This window comes from Hyperolius riggenbachi, chromosome 1 (genome assembly GCF_040937935.1).
Source record: "Hyperolius riggenbachi isolate aHypRig1 chromosome 1, aHypRig1.pri, whole genome shotgun sequence".
NCBI lineage: Eukaryota > Metazoa > Chordata > Amphibia > Anura > Hyperoliidae > Hyperolius > Hyperolius riggenbachi.
Window position 1 is genome coordinate 353,245,307 of NC_090646.1, and position 26,234 is coordinate 353,271,540.

At 42.8% G+C, this 26,234-nt stretch overlaps 1 protein-coding gene and 1 long non-coding RNA gene across 10 annotated transcripts in view; one reads left to right on the forward strand and one right to left on the reverse strand.

The window, feature by feature from the left end:
- Positions 1-19,828, forward strand: part of LOC137513774 (uncharacterized) — a 31,466-nt gene extending 11,638 nt beyond the window's left edge. Inside the window, exons 2-3 of the long non-coding RNA XR_011020527.1 lie at positions 18,380-18,527; positions 19,727-19,828. This is a non-coding gene — a long non-coding RNA (uncharacterized lncRNA). The remainder of the gene's footprint in view (positions 1-18,379; positions 18,528-19,726) is intronic.
- USHBP1 (USH1 protein network component harmonin binding protein 1) overlaps positions 1-26,234 on the reverse strand; it is a 64,898-nt gene that overhangs the window by 4,632 nt on the left and 34,032 nt on the right. For 8 of the 9 annotated variants that reach the window (XM_068234147.1, XM_068234146.1, XM_068234154.1 and 5 more), the window contains 9 exons: positions 21,952-22,083; positions 21,436-21,557; positions 19,891-20,031; positions 18,129-18,229; positions 14,057-14,189; positions 13,017-13,275; positions 10,202-10,387; positions 6,767-6,858; positions 1,116-1,238 (listed from right to left, as the gene is read on the reverse strand). In XM_068234147.1, coding sequence (XP_068090248.1) covers positions 1,116-1,238; positions 6,767-6,858; positions 10,202-10,387; positions 13,017-13,275; positions 14,057-14,189; positions 18,129-18,229; positions 19,891-20,031; positions 21,436-21,557; positions 21,952-22,083 — 1,289 coding nt within the window. The remainder of the gene's footprint in view (positions 1-1,115; positions 1,239-6,766; positions 6,859-10,201; positions 10,388-13,016; positions 13,276-14,056; positions 14,190-18,128; positions 18,230-19,890; positions 20,032-21,435; positions 21,558-21,951; positions 22,084-26,234) is intronic. The other variant, XM_068234148.1, reaches the window with a different exon arrangement.

Sequence of the window (26,234 nt, forward strand, 5' to 3'; positions counted from 1 at the left end):
GCAGCAATGCTATGATGCGCTCCCCGTGCAAGAGTAATTCGGGGATCCGGCGATTGCCAGACCCCAAATTACGTATCTCCCCGAGTTGCTACAACTCGGAGGAGGAATAGTATTTAACGCCGCCGTGGACTTTAGTGGCAGCAGGGAGAGCCATCATTTGGCTCAACCTGTGCCCAACCCATCGGTGGCCATTTAACACATACGTGTCAGATAAGCCTTCTGCAGCAGTTAGGGCCATGTCACATGGACAACTTAGTTGCAATGACTAAGGGCCTGTTTCCACTACACGCAGATTGGATGCAGAATGGATGCAGAAAAACTGACAACAATGAATGCCTATGGGAAAATCTACATTAGAAAAATCGCGTTTAGTGGAAACAGCCCCATAGGCATTCATTGGAGTCAATTTTTCTGCATCCATTCTGCACCCAATCTGCGTGTAGTGGAAACAGGCCCTAAGTCATTGTGACTATTTGCTATGACTATGCTTCAATACAGTTTAATGGATTTGCCAGTGATGACTAGTAGTTGCTAACAGTAGCAGTTAGTTGTGAATCAGTTGTACAAGCAAACTAAACCTCTGAAACTTAACCTGGAACTTTCATTCATCAGGTTCAATGTAAGCCTTGTACACAAAGTAGAGGGTTCTTGGCCTCTGGTGCTTTTGCTGAAATATAGAGTGTGTACGGCAGCCCCCGATCCTCCCCATTGTGTCAACAATAGATTGGGAATGGTGGATCAACTTAACCATGATCATCTTAATCAGGCCCAGACCAACCTTATTGTTCTCCTATTTACCCTGCCCACTCCATGCTACTCTCATCCTGTGCCTCATTATCTTCTGTTCACCCCTCCGTAGCAACAGAACCTGTAGAGGACATCAACGTATCTGTACAAAACTCAGCCCGCTTGAGGGTCAAGTCCTGATCCCTCCAGGTAACAGAAATGGTGTGTGGTTACGCACCTTTAGAGTACTTTAAATGTCTGCTATATGCTGGAAATGTTTTGTTTGGTTTTGTTTTTTGTAAAAAAAAAAAAAAAAAAAAAAATAAGAAATATCATGACAAAAGTGTAATTTGACAGGAATATTTTAGTGTCTGATCTTTAGTATATACCTGTGTGCTTTAAAGAAATCTTTGATCATCTGTGCTGACTGGGCATTCTGAGCACGAGCTTTACCAGCCAGCTTCTCCAGCTCTGATGTTAGACTTTCAACACGTACTTTTATTTCACTGCTCCTAGAATTAAACAATAGGCACAGTCACATGCCAATTTCCAAATGCATCTTATGGTGACCATACATGGTACAATTTTTTCATCCAATCTTACCATTTCTATGTAATATAAGGGTAAATTAAGTGAATATACTGAAATGATAATTTAGGCAGTTCCCTTATATTACATAGAAATGGTAAGATTGTATGAAAAAATTGTACCATGTATGGCCACCATAAAACAGGATTCTGAAAATATACAACATATAATTTTACCACATCTTCCAGAGTCACCATCAGAATAATTTCAGACTTTAAGTTGAACTATAAAGACCTGCTTAGACTCTCCAGCATGGTAAACGCAACTCCACCATGGGCCTGGTACTGGGGTACTTTCTGTAGCCCTCTATTGACAGACATGCATGCTCTTAGATACTTGTCACTTACAAAGGAAAGCCATGTAGTGAGAGAACTCTGAAGTCTGCCATCTTTGTTCTCTTTTTCAAAAGATGTCATTTGTCTTAATGCTGTCATGCTGTTTTCTTGTTCTCATTTTTGAGTAGTACATCAGCAATAAGCGAACAAGTAATGGAGTCAGACTTGAGTCAGAATATACTTATTGTGAGTCACTGACTTTTTAGGAGCAGAGGACCAACATGACAGGCAGGCATTTAGCATTTTTTTTTTTTTTTTTTATAAAATAGAGAAGGCAGCCACCATGCACATCTCACTTCATGCTTCCTTTAAAGTGGACCTGAACTCAGAACTCCTCTTTGCTCTAAAAGATACACAACAGCATAATAACCTTTAAACAAAAAACATGTATTTGTTACAGCTGATACAAATTCTAAAATAAATCTGCACTGTTTCTACCTCCTGATTCATGGAAGCAGATATATTGTTTACAGCCTGTGCTTTCCAATGGGCTTATCTGCTTATCTGCCGTAGGCAGTCATGTGATACAGGGTAGGATCAAATTACAACTTGTGATTAGACACAAATGAGGGGATATAACAGGCTAAACTCTCTAAATACATTCAGGGTGCATTTCTCTATGCTTTCCTTCTGCCCTGTGCAAGAGTTCAGGTCCACTTTAAACAGAGTGCATAATTGTTTTTAGTTTTGTTTATACAAAATAAACATTTTGGGGATGCATTTGGCACGAGTAAAGGAAATTGTCACTTTAGGTTCAAGTGTGTGTCCATTTCAAGGAACAGACCACAATGGATATGGACATGTCAACAGATCTAATGTTAAAAATAGAATCCATTTAAAACTGCGCCAACGTCCATTCAGTTTGGTGTCCATTGCAGTGACTGAATAATAGCAATGAACACAACAGAGATACTCTGGACAAGGGGTTTGTGCATGGACAGTGACAGTGCATGCGCTGTTACTGTGCACAGTACAAACCCATCATAGTGTGGACCAAAACATGGAATTATTTTATTTTTTATAAGAATAAACAAGGGAATTGACTTGCATGTGATAGCGCTGATCTACTGGTGGAGTGGACATTAGTATCTCCAAGCATTAGGAGGTTGAATCTGAGCATATCTTTGAGACCTTATTATAAAGTTACTCTGTATCTTTTGTTGGAACGAGAAACCTCCCCCTTCTCTCCATATTTACATAGGTGTTGCAACATTTTACATAGGTGTTATAATAGTGATAATGTACACAATGCTGCAGATAAATAAATGCCATTGATAAAAAAAAAAGCAATATTGAGACCCTAATCAACATTTTGTTAACCGTAGTAGAAAAAAAACACAGAATCACCCATTCAAATCTTTAAAAATAAGCAATACTTTCTACTACTCCAAGCCCCCTAATGGCCCTTGTAGACAACCTTGCGTTTCCAGTTGGTGTTCACAGTCCACAAATCCTCCATCTTTCCAGGGAATTTTGGCCGCAAGTTTGACACCTAAATTCATTAAGGAACCTTCCCAATCCTTCTGTAGCTAACACACAGCCTAATTCCCCTAGGTTCACATGGATTTTTCCACGCCAACTATCAAGTTTTTATAACTCCTTATATCTTAAAGAGAATATATGCAGACAGCTCCTACCATATGAATTGCTCTGTACCTGATCAGAACCACAAGAACATACATTATCACAAGTATACAAATTATTGCTTCTCTCCTTCACCAAGGGAGCAGCTCTGTTCCTTAACTCAAAATGGGAGACTGATCTCCAAACAACACTTACTTCTTAAGACTAGGACAAAATATGCACTCTCACACAAAACTTCCTTGGCCTTCTTAGCATTACTTCACAAGTATGACCCAGCAATCTCCGAACTCTGCTGGCTTTGCAAAGAAAGCAAAGGTACATAGCTCCATATGTGGTGGGACTGCAAACCTATAAAAACATTCTGGTACTTAACATTTAAATTATACTGCAAAGTAGTTGGGATTTTGAAATCTCCGACCCCAAAATTTGCCCTGCTACCTTGCTTACCAGGTCCAATAGCTAATGCAAAAAGATCCTTTCTCAGACATGTCTCGGTGGCGGCCAGACAAATTATTGCGAGACACTGAAAATCGATCACTACTCCACAACTGCTGAATTAATAAAAGCAGTTACCGTAATTACATAATACAAGAATTAGTACACTCCTCGCAGAACAGATATGATAAATACACCTCGATCTGGGTATGCTGAATAGACATACGAGATTCACTCACTGATCAGGCTACCTTAGATAACAACAACAATAACAATAATATTTATATAGTGCTTTTCTCCCTGGGGACTCAAAGCGCTGCGACCCTGCATTATGCAGTCTCAAAGGCTCGGGAAAAGAGGTGAGTTTTTAGCCTTTTTTTAAAGCTGTCCAGAGAAGGAGCCTCTCGTACTGATTGTGGAAGTGAGTTCCATAGAGTAGGGGCTGCGTAGGAAAAGGCCCGAGCACCAAATGTTAAGTGTATCCTGGGAATAACCAGCTTCATCTTGTTGGCAGAGCGGAGGGTGCGTGAAGGGGCATAAAGTTCCAATAGATCCGCTATGTATTTGGGTCCCATGTGGTGTAGAGCCTTGAATGTCAGCAGGCAGATCTTAAAATTGATTCTCCATTTTACTGGCAACCAGTGAAGAGTTTGCAGTACTGGGGTGATGTGTGAGCTGCGGGGGGCATTGGCTAGGAGTCTGGCTGCAGCATTCTGTACTAGCTGTAAGGGGCGCAGAGCCTTATCTGTAGATCCGATGAACAGGGCGTTGCAGTAGTCTAGGCTACTTGAAGACTTGACGACAGCTGATACCTGCTGTCTGAGTTTTAGATTTCCATCCAGGATCACCCCAAGGTTACGCACAGAGTCTTTATACTGTACAGTATCTCCCCCAATTGCTAGTTTGAGGTGGTGAGCGTTTTGAACTTTATCCATCATGTGTGGACCACCTACCACCAACACCTCTGTTTTGTCAGAGTTCAGCCTCAGCCAGCTGGTGTTCATCCAATTTTGTAAATCCACTAGACACGCATTTATGGATGCTGATGGGTCTTGGGTGCCAGGCTTGAAGGACAGATACAGTTGTGTGTCATCTGCATAACAATGGTATCCTAGGCCATAGTTCTGGATTATTTTGCCCAGTGGGAGCATGTAGGCTGCAAAGAGTAATGGTGATAGTACAGAACCCTGTGGAACTCCATAGGGAAGTGGCACTGGATTAGAGTAGTGTGTGCCCAGACATACTTGCTGTGTCCTGCCAGATAGGAAGGTCTGAAACCATCTAAGAACAGTACCCCTTAGGCCACAGTAATTCTTCAGTCGCTGGATAAGAATTTCATGATCCACAGTATCAAATGCTGCTGACAAGTCAAGAAGAATCAGAACTGAGCAATCACCCTTGTCCCTTGCAGTAAGTAGATCATTCATTACTCGGACTAATGCTGTTTCAGTGCTGTGCCTTTTCCTGAATCCTGACTGAAAAGTATCAAAGATGTTGTTATCTGTAAGCCTGGCTTCTAGCTGGTTGGCGACTGCTTTCTCGATAACTTTTGATAGGAATGGTAAGTTCGCCACAGGTCTGTAGTTGGTTACAGAATCAGGATCTAGTGATGGTTTCTTCAGGAGGGGTTTTATGATTGCTTTCTTTAGTTCTTCTGGGAAAAGACTTATTGTTGTTGACATCATAAACATAAATCTGAGCCCATGTCTATATTTTACATAACGCATTGAGGTTGCCCCAACCCATACCATATAGATGTTTAAGTAGAGCAGAAGAGCCCAAAGCCCAGGTTTCTTTACTATTTCCTTCCTTCTTTCGATGCCTTCTCTCCCTCTTCTTTCCTCTTTTCTTCCTCTCTTCCCTTTTATCCTACCTCCTAAATATTGGCTTTAGCCCAAAAATGAGTCTGGTAATTGCTGATCATACCTTGTTAAAGTGATATGGTTACAAAGTATACATTTGTTAAGCTTGTTCGATTTGCTTATTGTCATATTCTGCAATGTTTGTCATTATGCATATTGTTGACTCAATTAACATTTATTTTAAAAAAAATAAGCATTACCAGTTGCCTGGCTATCCTGCTGATCCTATGCCTCTAATACTTTTAGCCTTAGGGCCCGTTTCCACTATCGCGAATCCGCATGCGTTGCCCGCATGCAGATTCGCACAGCCAATACAAGTGGATGGGCCTGTTTCCACTTGTCAGTTTTGCTGTGCGTTTTTCTGTGCAGGATTTTTCTGCATGGTACAGCCCTCAGATTTCGCCTGCGTGTGGAATGCAGGCGAATCGCACGCAATGTATTTATTAGGGAAATCGCATGCGTTTTCCCCATGCATTTTTTGCCGCGAATTTGCATGCGATTTCGCATAGGTACCCATGTTAATTCACACAGGCAGTGACATGGTTAAAATCGCATCACCCTAACCTATGCGAAATCGCATGCGAAATCGCGGCAAAAAACGCATGCGGAATCGCACCCGCATGCGATTTGCCTGCGTTGATTCGCCGGCGATTCCGCAACGCTATAGTGGAAACGGGCCCTTAAGGTGCGTAGACACGTACTACGGCCGCCAACGGCGGGTCCATCAGACCCTCCCGCTGGGCAAACTTTCAGGCAATAGCAGCGCGTGTGTACGCGCTGTCGGCGGACTGATAAGATAGTTCAGAAACAGCCTTGTCAGTCTGCCGACAGTGCGTACACACGCGCTACTGTCGCCTGAAAGTCCGCCCAGCGGGAGGGTCTGAAGGACCCGTCGTTGGTGGCCGTAGTGCGTGTGTACGCACCTATAGACCCTGAACAAGCATGCAGCAGAGTAGGTGTTTCTGGCATTATTGTCAGATCTGACTAGATTAGCCACATGCTTGTTTCTGCTCTGATTCAGACACTACTGCAGCCAAATAGACCATCAGGGCTGCCAGGCAACTGGTATTGTTTAAATGGAAATAAATATGGCAGCATCCATATACTTCTCCCTTTAGGTTCCCTTTAAAGAAAACGGATATGTTTCCAGTTTGGAGTTAAAAATACTTATATTTTATTTACTGAAAAGAAAAGCAGGTGATGAACTCAATACACATATAATTTGAGCATACATACTGTTTTAAAGTGTGTAGCAGTTGCTTTTTACCAGGTGAAAGCAACAATTTCTTGCCTTGACTAAATGATGCCCTTTCACAGCCTGTGGTCTTCTTTCATGTAAAAGAAAACAAATCATTTTGCACATACAAGCAAATGTCAATTTAAACAAACCATCACTCATTTCAGAGGCAGGCCAAGGCTGGATTTATACTTGTTCCGGCCCTAGGCCAGGTATGTTGCGGCTGTCCTTCCAACTGGAGCAGAGCCCCTCCCATTCCATTTGCCACCCCCTCTTTCATGCCTAACATCCATATACTGCAGCCCCTATCTTTCATTTACAACTATCTTGTACATCAGCTTCCCTTTTCATGTGTTGCTCCCCATTAGCAGCCTTCTTTTTTATATGTAGCAACCCCTATTCCATGTCCAGGTGCCCCTTGGGCTGCAGCTGCCCAAGGCCTGGGCCTTTTCTGTCTTTCCAGAAGTTCGGCCCTGAGGCTGGCAACACAAAACCTTCATAAAATTTCTGCAACTTTAATAATTTAATTCCAGTTTGTTTAAATGGAATATGGATAACATACAGTATATTACTGCTATGCAAGCCATTTTTAATCTGAGGTTTTGCAGTGACAATGTACCTGTCCGTTTTAACTTGTTGCCAGCTATTATAGTCTGACATTTCCACTCAGTTTTAAACAATTATTTGCAACTATGGTGAGAGTGCTTGGCATAAACACCCACAATTCTCATGTTCCTGAGTTTTTAATTTGATTCATAGAGCAGCAGTGCTGTGTGTTCTATCTGCTCCAGTGCCGAGTATTGAAACACTCTTCTCTCTTCTTCCTAGCAGTCAGGGGGCACACGCTGTATTGTTATTTTAATATAGCTCCTGAGTTTTCTCACATACAGTGACACACACAGGCGACACACAAAGGTATTAATACTACAGCGGCTTGTGACTGCTACAAATGCAGAGAAAGGGAAAGCAGACCAATATGAAGCTGGAACAGGTATAACACTCTGCTCTGCTGCACTAATCTGCAAACTGAGGAGGGGTGAAAAGCCACTGCATATAAATGACAGGGAATACTCCTAATTGGATGGAGGGGAATACTATGTGAGGTGGGAGGAGGCGCCCCCAAAAATATGCAAAAAACTAGTGATGTATAATAAAACCTTACCTCAGAGCGTAGGTTAGGAAAATATGGCTTATTTGGAAACCAATAAAGAAAACGGGTTTTGCGGGACTTGCCCACTTACTCAGGTCAATGACTATGGCCTCTATTCACTAAGCTTTATCAAACACTTTATTGAACCTTTGATAATTTACCTCGTGGGTAAAATCTAATTTTGAATCCACTAAGGAGTTATATATTTTTTGAATGTTTTATCGATAAAACTTTCAATAAATCTATAACGTTCCATAAAGTGTTTGATAAAGCTTAGTGAATTGAGGCTAAAGTGTCTTTATGTAGTAGCACTCACGGACTCGGAGTGCCTAATAACGTGTTGTCTTTTATTGGTGTCCAAATAAACCTCAATTTCTTAACCTTTGGTCTCTTCCCACCTCATATAGTTTGTTAGTTGACAACAGAGGAGGGACTTACAAAAGATCACTTGGAATATAAATAGTGTGCATGAGTTTCAGCTAGCCATTATCTACTAAGACTGGGATGACCAAATTGCAATCTTACTACCCACAATTTTTCCTGTGTTGTGGAGTTACAGATTTTAAATCAGAATATATAGAAATGTGTGTGTGTGTGTGTGTGTGTGTGTGTGTGTGTGTGTGTGTGTGTGTGTGTGTGTGTGTGAGTGTGTGTGTTTGCAAACAAACTGTATGTTTAAAGGGAAGGTCCAAGCTGTAAATGTCATCGGGTCTCTACTGCGCCTACGCAGTAGAGACCCAATGATGTCGTGTACACCACGTGACCTGCGCCATGGAGCACACATGAAGCGCAGGACACCGGGAGTGAGAGGAGCTGCGGCGAGGGCACAGAACGACTGCCAGGGGCTGGAGGAAGTTTGAGGTAAGTGGAGTTTTTTTTTTACAGCTTGGATGTTTTCTTTAAAGGACAACTAAAGTTAGAGAGCTATGGAGGTTGCCATATTAATTTGCTTTTAAACAATGCACAGTGAATGGCTGCCCTGCTAATCTTCTGCTGCTAATACTTTTAGCCATAGACCCTGAATAAGCAAGCAGATCAGATGTTTGACTTAAGTTTGACTGGATTTGCCACTTGATTGTTTCAGGTGTGTGGTTCAGACACTACTGCTGCATGAAAGATCAGCAAGACAGCCAGGACACTGGTATTGGGATATAAATAAAGCAGCCTCCATATCCCTCTCACTTCAAGTGTCTTTTAAGATCATCTCACATGTGCATACAATATGAAAACACTGTGTGCAAATGGAGCGATCCTGGATTTGCAGACATCATCAGTGGGTTTTATTTTTGGGACGTTTAAGCTTCTTTTAGTGAAATCTTTTTGATAAGTATAGTTTTTAATTATACCCAGTAAGTTATAGGTCCACTTTATAGCTTACCTGAAGTGGGAAACAAACAGTTAAACTGAACTGGTCCCCATGTAGTGTGGTGACCATACTCACAACTGGAAAGATCTTTAGATCTTTTCCCTGTTCTTCATTGCTCTAGTGCAGTTACCCCTTTTGTTTTGAGCAGTTGCCTGGAGCTTAAACCTGGATGCAGAGCCAGTTTCCATCCTCCTCCACACACTTCCCCCGGCTACATTATGGCATCACTCCCCCTTTTTTATGACTAACGAGAAGCAAGTAGAGGATCTGTCCAGTTGTGTGTATGAGCACCCTGCTTCATGGGGACATAGTCAATTTGACTCTTTGTTTTTCACTTCAGGAATGAATCAGTCCCGGTTCACATCTGCGTTGTGAGCCAAAAGGATCCAGTGAGCAGATCCGGTCTCCGCTTCACCGGATCCGGATGGCTCAGTCTGTGCCCCTGTTCTCATAGTAAAAACGGATCTGATCAATGATTGATCGGATCCGTTTTCACTCAGCAATACATACCTAATTTTCCGTAGCAGCCGGCGGTAGAGGCTTCCTCTTCTTCCGCTGTGACTACTCATGTGGAAGAAGACGGAAGCCTCTACCGCCGGCTGCTACAGAAGATTTGGTATGTATAAACCCTCTCTCACCCACCCGCCCGGCTGCTGGGGGACCGGAATGTATCCGTACCAACTACCAACGGACGCATGTGAATGGATCCATAGGTTAACATTGGATCCTTTCACATCCGTTCCGTTTGTACAGTATACGCTCCGGTTACGTTCTGGAAAAAAACGCTAATGTGAACCGGGTCTCAACTTTGAAGATCTACTTTTATCCTCTCTGTGATTTATTAATGTTTACTATTATAACATTTTATGTTTCTTAAATCTACTATGTTGACAAGTTGTAAGAAACTATCAAGTGCACCTGTTCATCCCTGTTACTCCCAGAATCCTTTTCTTTCTTTATCCAGTCATTGTGCTCCACCTGCAGGTTGTCTCTGATGAGCATGTAGGCTTTCTCATGTTCTGGCTGAGTTAAACACTGTAGCTCCAATGCTCGCTTCTCTGTCTGAAGCAACTGCAGGCAAGCCTTGAGTTCAGATAGTCCTTTCTGTGGGAGACATGTATTATAACCACATACAGTAAAATATAAAATAGCATTTCTCAAATAAAGTGACTCTGGATTTTTATAGACATTGATGCACTGAACTGAACTATTAGCAGAGTTAAAGGCAGATGAAAATGGAAAGCAAATGTATTGTTCCATATTTCAACTTGATCTAGATCAATGTAGTAATGGTAAGACCCTGCAAGAAATGTCAGCTATTGTTGTGAAGACCACATAATATTGCTTGGGATGACATGTAATGACTTGGATTACAGTAGATAAAAATTAATTTTAAAAAATGTAATTCTGATGAGTGTAATTTTTTTAGATAAATATTTTTTTCCAGCTGTTGGTGTACTTTTTTTTTTTTTTCTTTTTAATTTTGACTGTAGTAAGAATAGGAAAAGGGTACGAATGTACCCCTGTACTCATTCCTTAGAAGGGAACAGACATCTGCTTATCCCCTTAGTATTAAATGGGCTTCCAGATTCCATAGTAGGTATTCCATACTATTACCCTCATCTCCTTCCTAAGCAAACAGCCTCATCTTTATTACCAATGGACAATATTGCTTTGAAAGGGAGTCGGATTTTCACCCCACCCTTGTAGTCTACCCTTCAGTGGTAAGAGCCATGTGGACTGACATTGCTCATGTGACAGAGCCACCTTCCTGACCAATACCAGCCTGCATGATGGATAAAGGGATAATAATAAGGCTTGGAGGGAAGGGAGCATGTCAGAAGCACTTCCTAACATCAGTGTCCATGAACATAAATGGTTCCAGCAACCACAAATACAAGTCAAAACCCTACCATTCAAAGAATATAAAAACACTGCCGCCTAGGTCCTAAATCATTAAAAGTGAACCAGAGATGAAGCACCCTCATGTATTTTACCATATATATCAGTGGGAACATTAGAGAAAACACATACCCTGCTCTCTGTTTTATTCTTCACTGCTCAGCCTGCTTCTAACAGCCCTGATAAAATATCATACTGAGCATTCAGTCTGGCTTTGCTTAGGAATCATTATAGCTGAGTCTGTCTTCTCTGATGTCTTTTCAAGCCCAAGCCTTCCCCCTTTTGGCTCTGCTATAATGACTCAGCTATAATGATTCCTGAGCAAAGCCAGACTGAATGCTCAGTCAGGGATTTTATTAGGGCTGATAACAAGCAGGCGGAGCGGAGAAGAATGAAACAGAGAGCAGGGTAGGTGTTTCCTCTAATGTTCCCACTGATATATATGGTAAAATACACGAGGGTGCTTCATCTCTGGTTCACTTTAAAGAGACACTGAAGCGAGAATAAATCTCGCTTCAGTGCTTATATTCAGCAGGGGCACGTGTACCCCTGCTAAAACGCCGCTATCCCGTGGCTAAACGGGGGTCCCTTACCTCTCAAATCCCCTCCGTGCAGCGGGGGATCACTTCCGCATTCAGGCAGGGCTAATGGCCGCAGCCCTGCCTCACGCACGTCTGTCAGCGCGTATCTCCGCCTCTCCCCCGCCCCTCTCAGTCTTCCTTCACTGAGAGGGGCGGGGGAGAGGCAGCGATGTGCGGCTGATAGACGGCGCTGAGAGGCAGGGCTGCAGCCGTTAGCCCTGCCTGAAGAGCAGCAAAATCTACGACCAAGTTGGTCATTGATTTTGCAGGGGGAGAGGGGGGTTGGGGGTGAAGGGACCCCCGTTCAGCCGAGGGATGGCGGCGTTTTAGCAGGGGCACACATGCCCCTGCTGAATATAAGCACTGAAGCGAGATTTATTCTCGCTTTAGTGTCTCTTTAAGATGGACTGAGGAGTAGTGGAAACTGTTGTGTGGTTTGACAATCTAAAATGGGAAATTCTTTTTGGAAATCATGCACACCCTGTCCCCCAGGCTAAATAGGAGTTAGACTTTCTGTCTAGTTATACATGACAAAATCCAACATTCATGATTGTATGGGGGTGCATTAGTGCACATGGCATGGGTAGCTTGCACGTCTGGGTAGGCATCATTATTTCTGAACAATATACTGAAGCGACAGACAAGGCCTTAATTATTTCAACAAAACAATGAAACTGCATTCTGCATGTATTACAACAGCATGACTTAAATATTGTCTTTACATGATTTGAATACAATTGCATTGTTTTTATTGACATCAGCAACAACTGCTTTGGGAATGGGACTGTAATTTTAAATTTGTAAGATCTCCTTTTGTCTGTAGGGGTGCTGAAAGGTAGGATGGAATTTGGCTAGTACTACCAATCAAGCTCCCATAGACAAAGCTCTGCGAGTGGTGGCAGCAGTGGCCCACACAGCAGTATGGGGAAATGGCAGAATCTATACAACCAAACTCCTGGGGCAATGCAAAGGTTAACCTATGAATTGCCACATGAGTGCTGAGTGTGAGATACTGGCTTAGATATTTAGGGGGTAATAGGTCTATGCACTTGCAGTGCAGTAATGTGGGGAGAGATATGGGCGAAAAAAAATTAAATTCTCTATTTCAGCTTTAATTAGACATAATATGCCTGTGTAGCATTGTATTGTAGCTATATAGTTTGGTCCTCAAAACATATGATAAACAACAATAGCATTCATATTGTGACATTCAGATATGTTGATGTACTTGAGAATACAGCATTCCATACTTTAATATCTGTCATTTCTTGCACAATCTGTACTCTGGCCGGTTTTTCTAATAGGCGTGCTGAAGCTTCCAGTGAGACCTTGATGGCATCAGCCACCTTAGCCTTGATCATCTCTGCACAATGAGTAACTTCCTTTTCATATGAAATGTCAAGGGCTGAGTGTTCTAATACAGTAATAGACGACAGGTCCCACTTCAGAGATTGAATGTAGTCTTTCAACATCTGTTCATCTTCTTCACTAAGCCATGGAGCATAAGGCCTAGAAGGGAAAACAAATATATCATTATCATTTGATTCTCTCTATCAGAATAAAGTTTCCTGTCTGCTACATAGATGCATGGAAATGCAGAATTTTTTGAGGTGGGACATATTCACCAGGAATCACAAGTCTGCTACTTTCCTTCACAAGCAGGAACCTGTGTCTATGGTGGAGCCAACCTTTTTTTTTTTTTTCATTTTACTTAGGTGTGTTAAACACTGAAGGTGCATACATACACTATATGGAATTTTGTTCTCATATTGTTCTTAGAACAGATTGTTTAGGTAAGCTCTCATACTACGTGGTCGTAAAATTGGCCATTCATTGGCCACTCAAAATTGGATGTGTGTACCAGGCTTACACACACACAAATTTTATTACTTATGAACCCTACCTATGAGGAGTCAGCCCACGTCCTAAAGCAGCCATAGATCATGTTTCATTATTGTTATTATTTATTTATATATTGCTGACATCTTCAGCAGTGCTTTATAGATTACGGTACATAGTCATATCATTATTTGTCCCTCAGAGGAGTTCACAATCTAATCCCGACCATAGTCATAGCCTGAGCCTATCGTAGGCTAAATCTCCATCTAGTCCAGCCACATTGGCTGTTATTTTACATGTATAGGTATTTTCTTGTACTAGGACAAGTACAAATTGATGTTACTAAAGGAAGCTACTAGTGGTCACTTTTCCCTTCATTGGTACAAAAGCTCAGAAAATTATACAGAATGTAGCTTAGTAATTATATAGGCATGACTTTGTTGCTCATTACCTGCTAATTGCATTATCCGCCTTCTTTCTTAGTTCAGATTCCGTATTATGACCTTCTCTCCGAAAAGTCTTCCTCACCTCCATCATGAATAGCTTAGTTTTTATTTCCAAGTCTTTTGGCAGCAAGCCCCAACCTTTATATGAACAATGCAAAAAGAAAAGATATTACATGTGATCCATTATTTTCTCATGTAAGAAGTATCCCCTTATGGGCATACACCTCTCAATTTTGCCGCTCGAGTCTCCCGCTCGATTGCTTCGCCTCTCGATTCCGCAGTCAATTTTCTTACAGTGGGATGCGAAAGTTTGGGCAACCTTGTTAATTGTCATGATTTTCCTGTATACATTGTTGGTTGTTATGATAAAAAATGTCAGTTAAATATATCATATAGGAGACACACACAGTGATATTTGAGAAGTGAAATGAAGTTTATTGGATTTACAGAAAGTGCTCAATAATTGTTTAAATAAAATTAGGCATAAATTTGGGCACTGTTGTCATTTTATTGATTCCAAAAACCTTTAGAATTATTTAGAATTATTGAAACTCAAATTGGCTTGGTAAGCTCAGTGACCCCTGACCTACATACACAGGTGAATTCAATTATGAGAAAGAGTATTTAAGGTGGTCAATTGTAAGTCCCCCCCCCCTCTTTTAATTTTCTCTGAAGAGTAGCAACACGTGGGTCTCAAAACAACTCAAAACAAATCTCAAATGACCTGAAGACAAAGATTGTTCATCATCATGGTTTAGGGGAAGGATACAGAAAGCTGTCTCGGAGATTTCAGCTGTCTGTTTCCACGGTTAGGAACATATTGAGAAAATGAGAAGACCACAGGCTCAGTTCAAGTTAAGGCTTGAAGTGGCAGACCAAGAAAAATCTCAGATAAACAGAAGCGACGAATGGTGAGAACAGTCAGAGTCAACCCACAGACCACCACCAAAGACCTACAACATCATCTTGCTGCAGATGGGGTCACTGTGCATCATCCAACCATTCGGCGCACTTTACACAAGGAGATGCTGTATGCGAGAATGATGCAGAGGAAGCCTTTTCTCCGCCCAAGGCACAAACAGAGCCGCTTGAGGTATGCTAAAGCACATTTGGACAAGCCAGCTTCAATTTGGAATAAGGTGCTGTGGACTGATGAAACTAAAATTGAGTTATTTGGGCATAACAAGGGGCATTATGCATGGAGGAAAAACAACACAGCATTCCTAGAAAAACATCTGCTACCTACAGTAAAATATGGTGGTGGTTCCATCATGCTGTGGGGCTGTGTGGGCAGTGCAGGGACTGGGAATCTTGTCAAAGTTGAGGGACGCATGAATTCCACTCAGTATTAGAAAATTCTGGAGACCAATGTCCAGAATCAGTGACAAAGCTGAAGTTGCGCCGGGGCTGGATCTTTCAACAAGACAAAAACCATAAACACTGCTCAAAATCCACTAAGGCATTCATGCAGAGGAACAAGTACCACATTCTGGAATGGCCATCTCAGTCTTTAGACCCGAATATAATTGAAAATCTGTGGTGTGAGTTAAAGAGAGCTGTCCATGCTCAGAAGCCATCAAACCTGAATGAACTAGAGATGTTTTGTAAAGAGGAATGGTCCAAAATACCTTCAAGCAGAATCAAGACTCTCATTGGAACCTACAGAAAGCGTTTAGAGGCTGTAATTTCTGCAAAAGGACGATCTACTAAATATTGATTTCATTTATGTGGTGCCCAAATTTATGCACCTGCCTAATTTTGTTAAAACAATTATTGCACACTTTCTGTAAAACCAAGAAACTTAATTTCACTTCTCAAATATCACTGTGTGTCTCCTATATGATATATTTAACTGATATTTTTTATTGTAGCAACCAACGATTTATACAGGAAAATCATGACGATTAAAAAGGTTGCCCAAACTTTCACATCCCACTGTATCTTCCGCTCATTTTTCTTATCTTTTTCCATTCACTTCAATCTGGAATCCAGCAATGAAATGATCGTGCGGGCGATCGGACATGTCGTAAATTATAAATCGAGCCATCTTAATGGTTCAAAATCGAGCCGTGTATTCCCAGCATTAAGAGGTTATACTGTGAGTTACCCAACACTGGCTGACTGACTGAAATAGATAACAGTGACATGACCCTACTACTTATGGAATGGTTATTTAATGGAAAAATGGAAGCAGCACACCCTGCATACAGAAAAGGGGGGGGGGGAGGGATAAGTGTTGTAGGATAGTCAACACTAGTCTGGTGCCAACAGATTTATTTTTAGAGGGGTCTTAACCCTCTGGGCGATACAATTATATCGCCCAGGAGGTGGCGCAGCACTATTTTTTTAAATTTTTTATTTTTTAAATCATGTAGCGAGCCCAGGGCTCGCTACATGATAGCCGCAGCGCAGCGGCATCCCCCCACCCACTCCGATCGCCTTCGGCGATCAGAGTAAGCAGGAAATCCCGTTCAGAACGGGATTTCCTGCTGGGCTTCCCCGGTCGCCATGGCGACGGGGCGGGATGACGTCACCGACGTCATGGACGTCGTGACGTCAGAGGGAGTCCCGATCCACCCCTCAGCGCTGCCTGGCACTGCTTGGCCAGGCTGCGCAAGGGGTCGGGTAGGGGGGGGCTGCGCGGCACGGCGAGCGGCGGCGGATCGGCGGCGAGCGGCGGCGATCGGAAGTTACACGCAGCTAGCAAAGTACTAGCTGCGTGTAACAAAAAAAAATTATGCAAATCGGCCCACCAGGGCCTGAGAAATCCTCCTGCGCGATATACCCCGAGCTCAGCTCGGGATTATCGCTCAGGAGGTTAATCAAGAACCCTCCTAGAATGTAGATAATCAATGAATTAAAGGACAACTGAAGTGAGAAGAATATGGAGGCTGTCATATTTATTTCCTCTTAAGCAATACCAGTTATCTGGCAGTCTTGCTGATCTATTTGGCTGCAGTAGTGTCTGAATCACACCAGAAACAAGCATGCAGCTAATCCAGTCAGGTCTGAAAATAATGTCAGAAACCGCTGATCTGCTGCATGTTTGTTCAGGGTCTATGGCTGAAAGTATTAGAGGCAGAGAATCAGTAGGATAACTGGTATTGCTTAAAAGGAAATAAATGTGGAAGCCTCCATAGCCCTCTCACTTTAGTTGTCCTTTAAGAACAAAAGCTGATGAAATACTTAGTGGGACCACCTTTAGCCCTTATAACCCAAAAGCTAAAATAAAAATCTCTTTCCTCCCACTCTGTATAGGTCTTTACATTCCTACAGTTACTACCTCCTCCAACACAAGTTTCTGTGGGTAATGGTGGCTGCAGCCAATTGTTGTTGATGACAGAACTCAGGAGCGCTGTGCTCTCATGCTGCATCCCATTTTACCATGGATTTACAATCCTAGCACAGGCGTTCCTCTCCAAATATACATGGATAGCTTTAATGCACACATATCATGCACATATTGTTCCATAAGGTCTAGTAATATGGACATCTGCACAGCACAATCATCTTAATCTTGTGTCAAGATTTTGAACAACTACCCTCTTGAGGAAAATTAATGTTGTTTGCTTCACAAAACACACTGATTAATTTGTTGTTTGTGATACTAATCACTTTTGTTTTATTTTTTTAACAACTCACAAAATTAAGTAGAAGAAGAAAGGGTTGTTTGATCTCTGTACTCGACAGAGGGAGCGATCTTGGCGATACCGATGTAAAGTATAGGCAAAGTATGTTAGTTGATGCTGCTCCTTTAAAAGCCACTCTGGGTGGTGAAGATATCTGTAGAGGACAAGGGGAGGAAAAGGAAGGGGTGGGGAAGAGAGCGCTCAATAGACAATTTGAGAAAACTGGGCTAATCGGCAAGAATCTCAGGTGAGATTATTCTACGGTTGGCTAACCAGTTTTCTCAAATTGTCTATTGAGTGCGATCTCCCCCTCCCCTTCCTTTTTCCCTCTTGTCCTCTACAGATATCAGAAAATTAAGTAGACTTTTTTTTTCAGAAAATAAGTGTTTTGGGGTGATTTTTCTCCATTAGGTTGCCCTAGTTCATGAACATGTCACAACATATTTACCTAAGTTCAAAAGATCTCCTGAAGGCACCTGACTCATTAGGATTTCCTCTTTTGCTTCTGCAAGAGCCAGCAAAATGCTGTACGTCTTCAGACATTTCTCACTGTGAAATAATGGAGTCAATAATAGGTTTGTCAACAATATGATGATACCATTAATGAGGAACTATACCCATCCATATGACATCAACCCCCAATGTGAACATGAATAATGAAGCATAACAAACATTCTTCTTTTTTCTTGAATTTCAAAGGTTCAATAAAATCATCCTCTTGCGCAGACTGGCCGCGACTGGAGGAAGTTACGGGACCCGGACTGGAGCTGCAGGGAGCGGAGGATGGTGGTGTGGGAGCGATCCATGTGCATGGGGCTGGAGGAAGAGCCCAGGTATGTGTAAAACGGTAAGTATTCTTAATCTCTGGTTTCCTATAAAGGACCAATATTGCAAAATTTCTAAAAAATAAAACTAAAAAAGATTTATTCTGGAAAGAATGCTAGTACAAGGGATAGTGAAGGGTAGGGAATTAGTTAAAAAATAAATCACCCTGCTGTTTACACATTCATGGGGCGTGAATGTGGCAGCTCTTCCAACGGACAGCTCCTATCTGCCTTGCTAAAATCACAGGAGGAGACAGTTTTATTGCTTGAAAAGCCGTTAACAGCTCACAGTACTAATAATCTTAAGGGGCCCATACACCTAACGATTTTCCCGCTGATATACGGCCAATTTGATCACAGTGATCGAATCGGCTGTGAAATCGCCGCGCACACCGCTGACAGAACGATCGATTTCCGTCCGAAATTGATCGTTCCCGTCGATTCCCGTTTATCCGTCCGTGCGTAAGATTTTTCTCAATTCCCCCGGCGGGTCGGGAGTGCATCGATAGCGGCGTTCGAATGCCCGACGACCGACGCAATACAGCGGGTATACATTACCTGTTCCGGCCGGCGCGAGTCCCCTGGTCCGCTGTCTTCTTTCCGCGCTGGGTTCTGAACCGGCTGCAGCTACACAGAGCTTCCTGTACCGGCAGGAAGTTTAAACAGTAGAGCACCCTCTACTGTTTAAACTTCCCCTGGACAGGAAGTTTAGTAGCTGCAGGAACGGTCTGGAGCCCTGAGCGGAGAAGAAGACAGCGGACCAGGGGACTCGCGCCGGCCGGAACAGGTAATGTATGAGGGGGGGGCGGCAGCAGCGGCAGCTCCACAGATTGTGATCGGTTTCAGGCTGAAATCGATTCACAATCTGTTTGCAGTAAAGGTGGCCATACGATCCCTCTCTGATCAGATTCGATCAGAGAGGGATCTATCTGTTGGTCGAATCTGATGGCAAATCGACCAGTGTATGGCCACCTTTAGCCAGCAGATAGGAGCTGTCTGTCGGAAGAGCTCTCACATTCATGCTGCCATGAATGTGTAAACAGCACTGTGATTTATGTTTTAACTGATTCCCTACCTTTTACTATCCCTTCTACTAGTATTCATTCCAGAATAAATCTTTTTTAATTTTATTTTGTAGAAATTTTGCGATAGAGGTCCTTTAAGTCAATTATATTTTCTCCAAAGTTTCTCACAGGAGATGTTTTCACCACTTTATCAACAGGGACGGAATTTACTGCAGCATGGGTTTGCCTGTTACGAACTTCCATCCTGTAATGCCAAATCTCTGACCTGACCTAGCCAATAGGGATTTAATAAAACTTAATAAAGGAGCATTAAACCTTACACTCATGTACATGAGCCCTGTACTGTTTAAAATGCTGTTACCTGGCTTGCAGTGCGAGACGTAGAGCAGTACACGTGGACTCCAGTTTTCCAAGGTGCATACTGAGCTTTTCTGAATCAGTTTTACACTCTTCAAGGGTCTTACTGAGCTGGTCATTCAATTCTTTGACACGTTCAAGATGTCTGTAACATAGGAATCGCTAATAGGTAAACACTGGTGCTGCACAGAGAGAAACAGGTTTTATCCTATGCAATAAAACTGCAGGTGTCTGTGTCCACCTGTATCCGTGTGTGCCACGTGGTGCCATAGTGAGCATGTGCAGGCCTGGGGCCACGGGCGTGCATGTACGTGCATTTGGCCATAGATGTGGCACATGCGCAGTACATGCCTAGTGCCAGAGCCAGATAATCCACAAGGCAAACATGGGCAGCTGCTTAGGACCTGGAGAGAAGCTAGAGACCTGGTAGATGCTAGCCCCGACTAAATCTTACTTAAAAAGCCAGGTGATCATCAGCACTGGGAAAAAACTGCCATCTTGGCTAGGGCCCCTTGCCTAGGGCCCCATTTCATCTTATTCCTTTTCTGCCTAGCGCTCATTAACCACCTTACTACTGAGCGCCTTATATATACGGCGTACAGCTGTCAGTTTTCAGCCACAGCACCGTTTATATAAGGGGATTGAAAGCTGCAAACGCCCTCCACACCCCCAATCGTATCCCACGGGACCTGGCAGTACACTGTAGCCGGGTCCCTTGGGTAGTAGCAGAATGGCCAATTGCCGCTCTGCACATCGCTTTTCCTGTCACATGACCGCAGTGATCATGTGATCACTGCAGTCATAGCAATGGAGGAGAGGCGCACGGACATCCGTCCGTGTGCCTCTCCTCCCGACGGTATTCTACCAGACCCGGCTCTGTACTGTAGCCGGGTCCCATAGCTAGGAGCAGAGCAGCCAATCAGCTGCTCTAGGGGGTCACATGATCATGTGATCACTGTGATCATATTTGAGCAGTAGGCTGGAAACGATCTGTTATCTATAGAGTGAGTCATTGAGTTAGAAAAAGTGGGCAGAGCCAACATCAGCCAAATACATACCAGGGCAATGCTGGGCCATCAGCTAGTTGACAATAAATGATTGAATCATCAATTTGATTATCGTTCTGTTTTTCAGATCGATCCTATCTGAATAGGTCAGATTGGTTACAATTTTTATGGGATTTATGGGCTCATCAATGCTTTCCAAACGAAATTATTGGATCAGAAGGTTGATTAATCCCTTGTATAGGGAACGATGGCAAGGTAAGGCTTCAGGTTAAGGCTAGGGCTATAGTGAGGAAAGATAAAGTGGTTAGGAGGAATTAACGGCAGTTTGCTTCCCACGCCTGCATCTTATATGTATTGGTAAGGATCAGAGATGGAATATTAGATATTTTGAGGAGTGACCAACAGGTGTGAACGGTTGAAGAATACGCATAAAACCAACGAAGATATGGTTGAACAATGTGGAAGAGAAGATGAAGACTGAAAGCTATAGACAGAGTAAAATGAACTAACAGTGTGCAACAGACACTTTGGCCTCTACTCACCCCTTTAACCATTTCATTTCACACTCCATGGTGTTTGGGTGGATAGCAGATGTCTGTGCCAACTGTGTTCCAGGAAGACTGTGAACGTACTGAATAACACTTTGCAATGCTGTCACAGGTTTCTGTCAGAAAAATCCACACACACAGTAAACATATCTACAAAATATTACAAAATAAAACTTAAAAGACTGTGGAAAACAATTTTCAGAAATTAAGTGCAGCAGTGCTGCTTCTTGGCACTGGCTACATATTGAACATATTATTTCATGTAGAGGCTGAAAGGTGAATGACAGAACATGAACGCTGTGGCTGCAGAGGCTTACAATGTGACACAAATGACAGCATGCACATGTGAACCCACTGAACTAGGCCATTCTCATTCTCAAACTCAAATTTCAATTTAACATTGAATAAAGCCAGCCAAGTAGCCCACATGTACCTATATTTACAAAAAAATGTGTGTATGTATCCGAGATGTTTAATTCATAACTTGATAACATTTATCAGTTTGCTTACTTGAGAAATGTGAATTTCAGTGGGTGACTGGCTTTCAGAGGCCCCATCACACAGCTCTTCTGAAAAGGGGCTGATGGGAGAGGTAGGAGGGGAATGGCCATGATCTTGTAACATGTCTTGTAATCTGTTTAGCTGAGAGAGAAGTTGAACAGAGAGAAGTCAAATATACAAACCAAGTTACCTGAAAAAACAAGCACAGTCCAACATTTACAGGTACATAAATGCCTAGGAATTAGAGGATTTGGTTTACTACACTTGAAGTCAAGCAGTGGGATTTTAGAAAAAAAAATCATGCCTTCCAAACTCAAAATTGTATTGAATTTTGCCCTGTAGTGATTTAAAATCTTGTTTGTAAGTGAAATATTTTTGTAGCATGCTTCATAGAAAATTTGACAAGATCCTTCTTGACAAATATAGGCTATCATTCATAAAGCATTTACGCATGCGGAAATGCTTAAAACAGCTGACTTTACCGACCACTCGGCAAAGTCAGCATTCATAAAGCCTCTTTCCGTATGGAAAAATGACACTACCGAGCAGAGTGATAAATCACCGCCTTGTGCGGTGATTATCGGTACAAATGTAGCAAAATGTTCATTCATGAAGATCACCGCAAGCGGTGTGAGGTCGGGAAGTACCGCTCCCTCTGATGTGGCGATACCAATGTAAGTGAATGGAGACACACAGACCTCCCAGGCAGCTGCAGCAGAGCGGAACACGGAGAAATGTATCTCCGCAAGCCTGCTGCCTGCCTACCGCCAGCTTAGTTCGGGGAATCTCCGCACTGCTTCCGCACATGGATACATCTTCATGAATGCCCACCCAGAAGTCTAAAAATCCGCCAGCGGTGTTTTCCCGCACTGAGGGCTGGTGCACACCAAAACCCGCTAGCAGATCCGCAAAATGCTAGCAGATTTTTAAACGCTTTTTTTTATTTTTATGAGGCGTTTTGCTAGCGTTTTGCGGATTGCTGCTGCGGTTTTCAGTATAGTAGATTTCATATATTGTTACAGTAAAGCTGTTACTGAACAGCTTCTGTAACAAAAACGCCTGCAAAACCGCTCTGAAGTGCCGTTTTTCAGAGCGGTTTGCGTTTTTCCTATACTTAACATTGAGGCAGAAACGCACCCGCAATCCAAAAAATGCCTCACCCAGGCATTTTTCGTTTCTGCAAAACGCCCCCCGCTCTGGTGTGCACCACCCCATTGAGATACATTGACCAAGCAGATCCGCAGCCGCAAGCGGATCTGAAAACGCCCAAAAAGCCGCTCGGTGTGCACCAGCCCTAATTCTGTTTACCGACAGCCTGTTCATGAATGATAGCCATAGTCTGGAATAATATAAATGATACATAAACATTAATAAACCAGACCAAAGACACATTAAAGACAATCTATAGGAATTGTAAACGCAGACAAAGTGAAGGTGGCCACATACAGATAGATGTGTACGCAGTTGTTCTATCTGATTGATTTGAAAACAGAAAATAATATTACTGGAATCGTTAACAGATCACCGGCACTTCACACCATTGCTGACTGGATGTGTAGGTGCATTTACCTCTTGGCAGGACATTGTTGGCAGGACATTCACTATCCAGAAGAACAGTAGTGCTATGCTGTTACATAGTGGACAAAACCACAATAGCTACACAGTATCTGACCTGGTCCATGAAAAAACATCCATTGTGCTTGTTTGCCTCTTATTTCAGCACAATGGAGTATGTGTGGACCGCACTTACAGAATTCCAGCTTAGTGACAAATTTTTAGGTTCTCACCTTCAATAATTCTGCTGGAAAAGGGGAGTTTTATGGCAAAATTATGTCCACGTTTTTTACATCTCCAGCACATGGTCAGTTGGTTAGCATACTGGTAAGGCTGATGCCCTTGATGTAGGTTTTGCCCAGGGTTTGAATCCCGGCTCAAACCAGTACATAACAGTAATTAGTGTTTAGGTAAGCCTCCTTAATGGGCAACCAGGCGCGCACTAAGTGGCGACAGCCCTGATGCGCTTTGAGTCCGCCAGGAGAAAAGCTCAATATAAATGTTCTGTGTCTTGTCTATATAGAGCCAAATTCATCCATGCCATGCACTGATGAGGATCAACCAATCCGAAACAGTCTGTATGCATGTTGAATAATTATGGCTCTGTACTAATTACAAGCTGACACATCATTGCATTCCAGCGGTTCTGGAGGTGTGTTTAGCTTCTAAGGCAGGGGCGTAGCAATAGGGGGTGCAGAGGTAGCGACCGCATCGGGGCCCTTGGGCCAGAGGGGCCCCGAAGGGTCCACCATCTATCACAGTATTAGCTCTCTATTGGTCCTGTGCTGGTAATAATCACTTCTATAGATGCTTTGAATAGTAGTAATCATTAACACACTGTTTCCCAATCCCCTTCTTGCACCTCTGACACTGTAGTTGCCATTGGCAGGTTTTGGTGCGCCGTATCAATTGTTATGTATAGAGTGCTTGGGGGGGCCCCATGTAAAACTTGCACCGGGGCCCACAGCTCTTTAGCTACGCTACTGTTCTAAGGGTAACAATGGTTAATTTGCATATGTTCAGCAGTGATGCACTGGGAGACATCTCAAGCTCACTCTAACCTGGATTATCACAAATACTTTCTGTTTTAAAAAAGCAAACTTTTGTTGTCTATATACAAAACTGTTGTCAACTGGAAAACATTTGTATATTCAGCGTCATGTACCATCTACAATCTAAAGTGAAATTCCATTTTTGTAGAGAAAGAAGCATTGCCTTCAGTGCAGCTCCACCATCACAAACATTATTTGCTCACTTTGGTTTCTTTATTTAAAAAAAATAAATAGTTTTTCATTGGTACAAAAATGCATACCAAAAAATGCATTCACAGTGCAGTGTACAACATATAGCACATAGAACATACGTATTTGGCATAGCACCTCAAAACAGGAACAGAGATTATGAGATAATGTATTTCCAATATGTACAGTAATATATTCCCAAAAGGTTGAGACTAGTATCCTGTCAATATATTAAGCAAAGCAACTTTCCATACTGATTCACTGTATGTATTGAATCTAATTGTCATTAAGAAACAGGTTCAGGGGCGGACTGACCATTCGGGCACTCGGGCACGGACCGAGGACCCGTGGTCAGGGGGGGCCCCGCCAGACAACCCTGGGCAGGAGGGGAAGCAGCCAGTGAAAGGGAGCTATGGGAACAGCGGGGAAGGGGGGGAAGTTCCCCCCCCCCCTTTCCCTCACCTTGGGGCACCCCTTCCTGGCTCTCCCCTCCGGAATACTGAAGTGTCGCACTGCCGTACAGCGGCTGACAGCGGGCGGAGACTTACCGTGGTTACAGCTGGCTAAGGGAGCTGTGATCTGTACGCCGCAAGTCTGGTCTTGAGTAGACCAGACTTGCGGCGCACAGATCACAGCTCCCTCCGGTGGCTGGACAGCGGTAAGTCTCCGCCCGCTGTCAGTCGCTGTACGACAGTGCGACACTGACCCTTTTTAGGGGGGGTTTGCACTACCCATGACCACGCCCATGTTCTGTTGCGTGACCACACGCATTTTTTTTATTATTATAAAATATCTGTTGTCAGTAAATTATTATATCATAGCCTGTAAAAAAAGAATATGAAAGGTGGGAAACACTGGTATGGGGGGCCCCATAATCTCCTATTGCCCGGGGGCCCCATGAGTTGTCAGTCCGCCCCTGTACAGGTTTAGTTTTGGACATTTGCAAATACACATGAAAGGGTACCTAAACTGAATAAAAAACGGCAGTTTAACTTACCCGGTTCTCCTTCCAGCCTGCTGCAGTCCTTCCGTGTTTGCGCCATGATTCTGCGATCCTCCAGTCACCTGCAGCGCCCCTCTGTCAGCTGATCCGTTCTCATCCGTTCTGTTACGATCCGCTAAACTTTACGTTTTTTTAGGTCGATGCGAACCCGGTCTTAGTATGTGAAATGCCTTCAGGTGTTTTTCAACAATTATCTCTTTTTCCCAATGATCATTTTATGATCATTTTATAATTGTGGTAATCTTTGATGACAGGCACATTTATTTGAAGATGGTCTGTGAGTTTGTATCTTGAAAGGTGCTTACATATACTACAATAAAATCCTGTTCATTTTCTGACCAGGACTATGAAAAATCTACCTCAGAATTAACAGGTAGAAATTTGTGACCAGTGTTAACAGGGGCAAGTTCAAAATAAACCTGAGCATATAAATATGAAATAAGAATGAGGCTGCATTAATAGCACCTGTAATTTGAGTCAGATGCACCATCTTT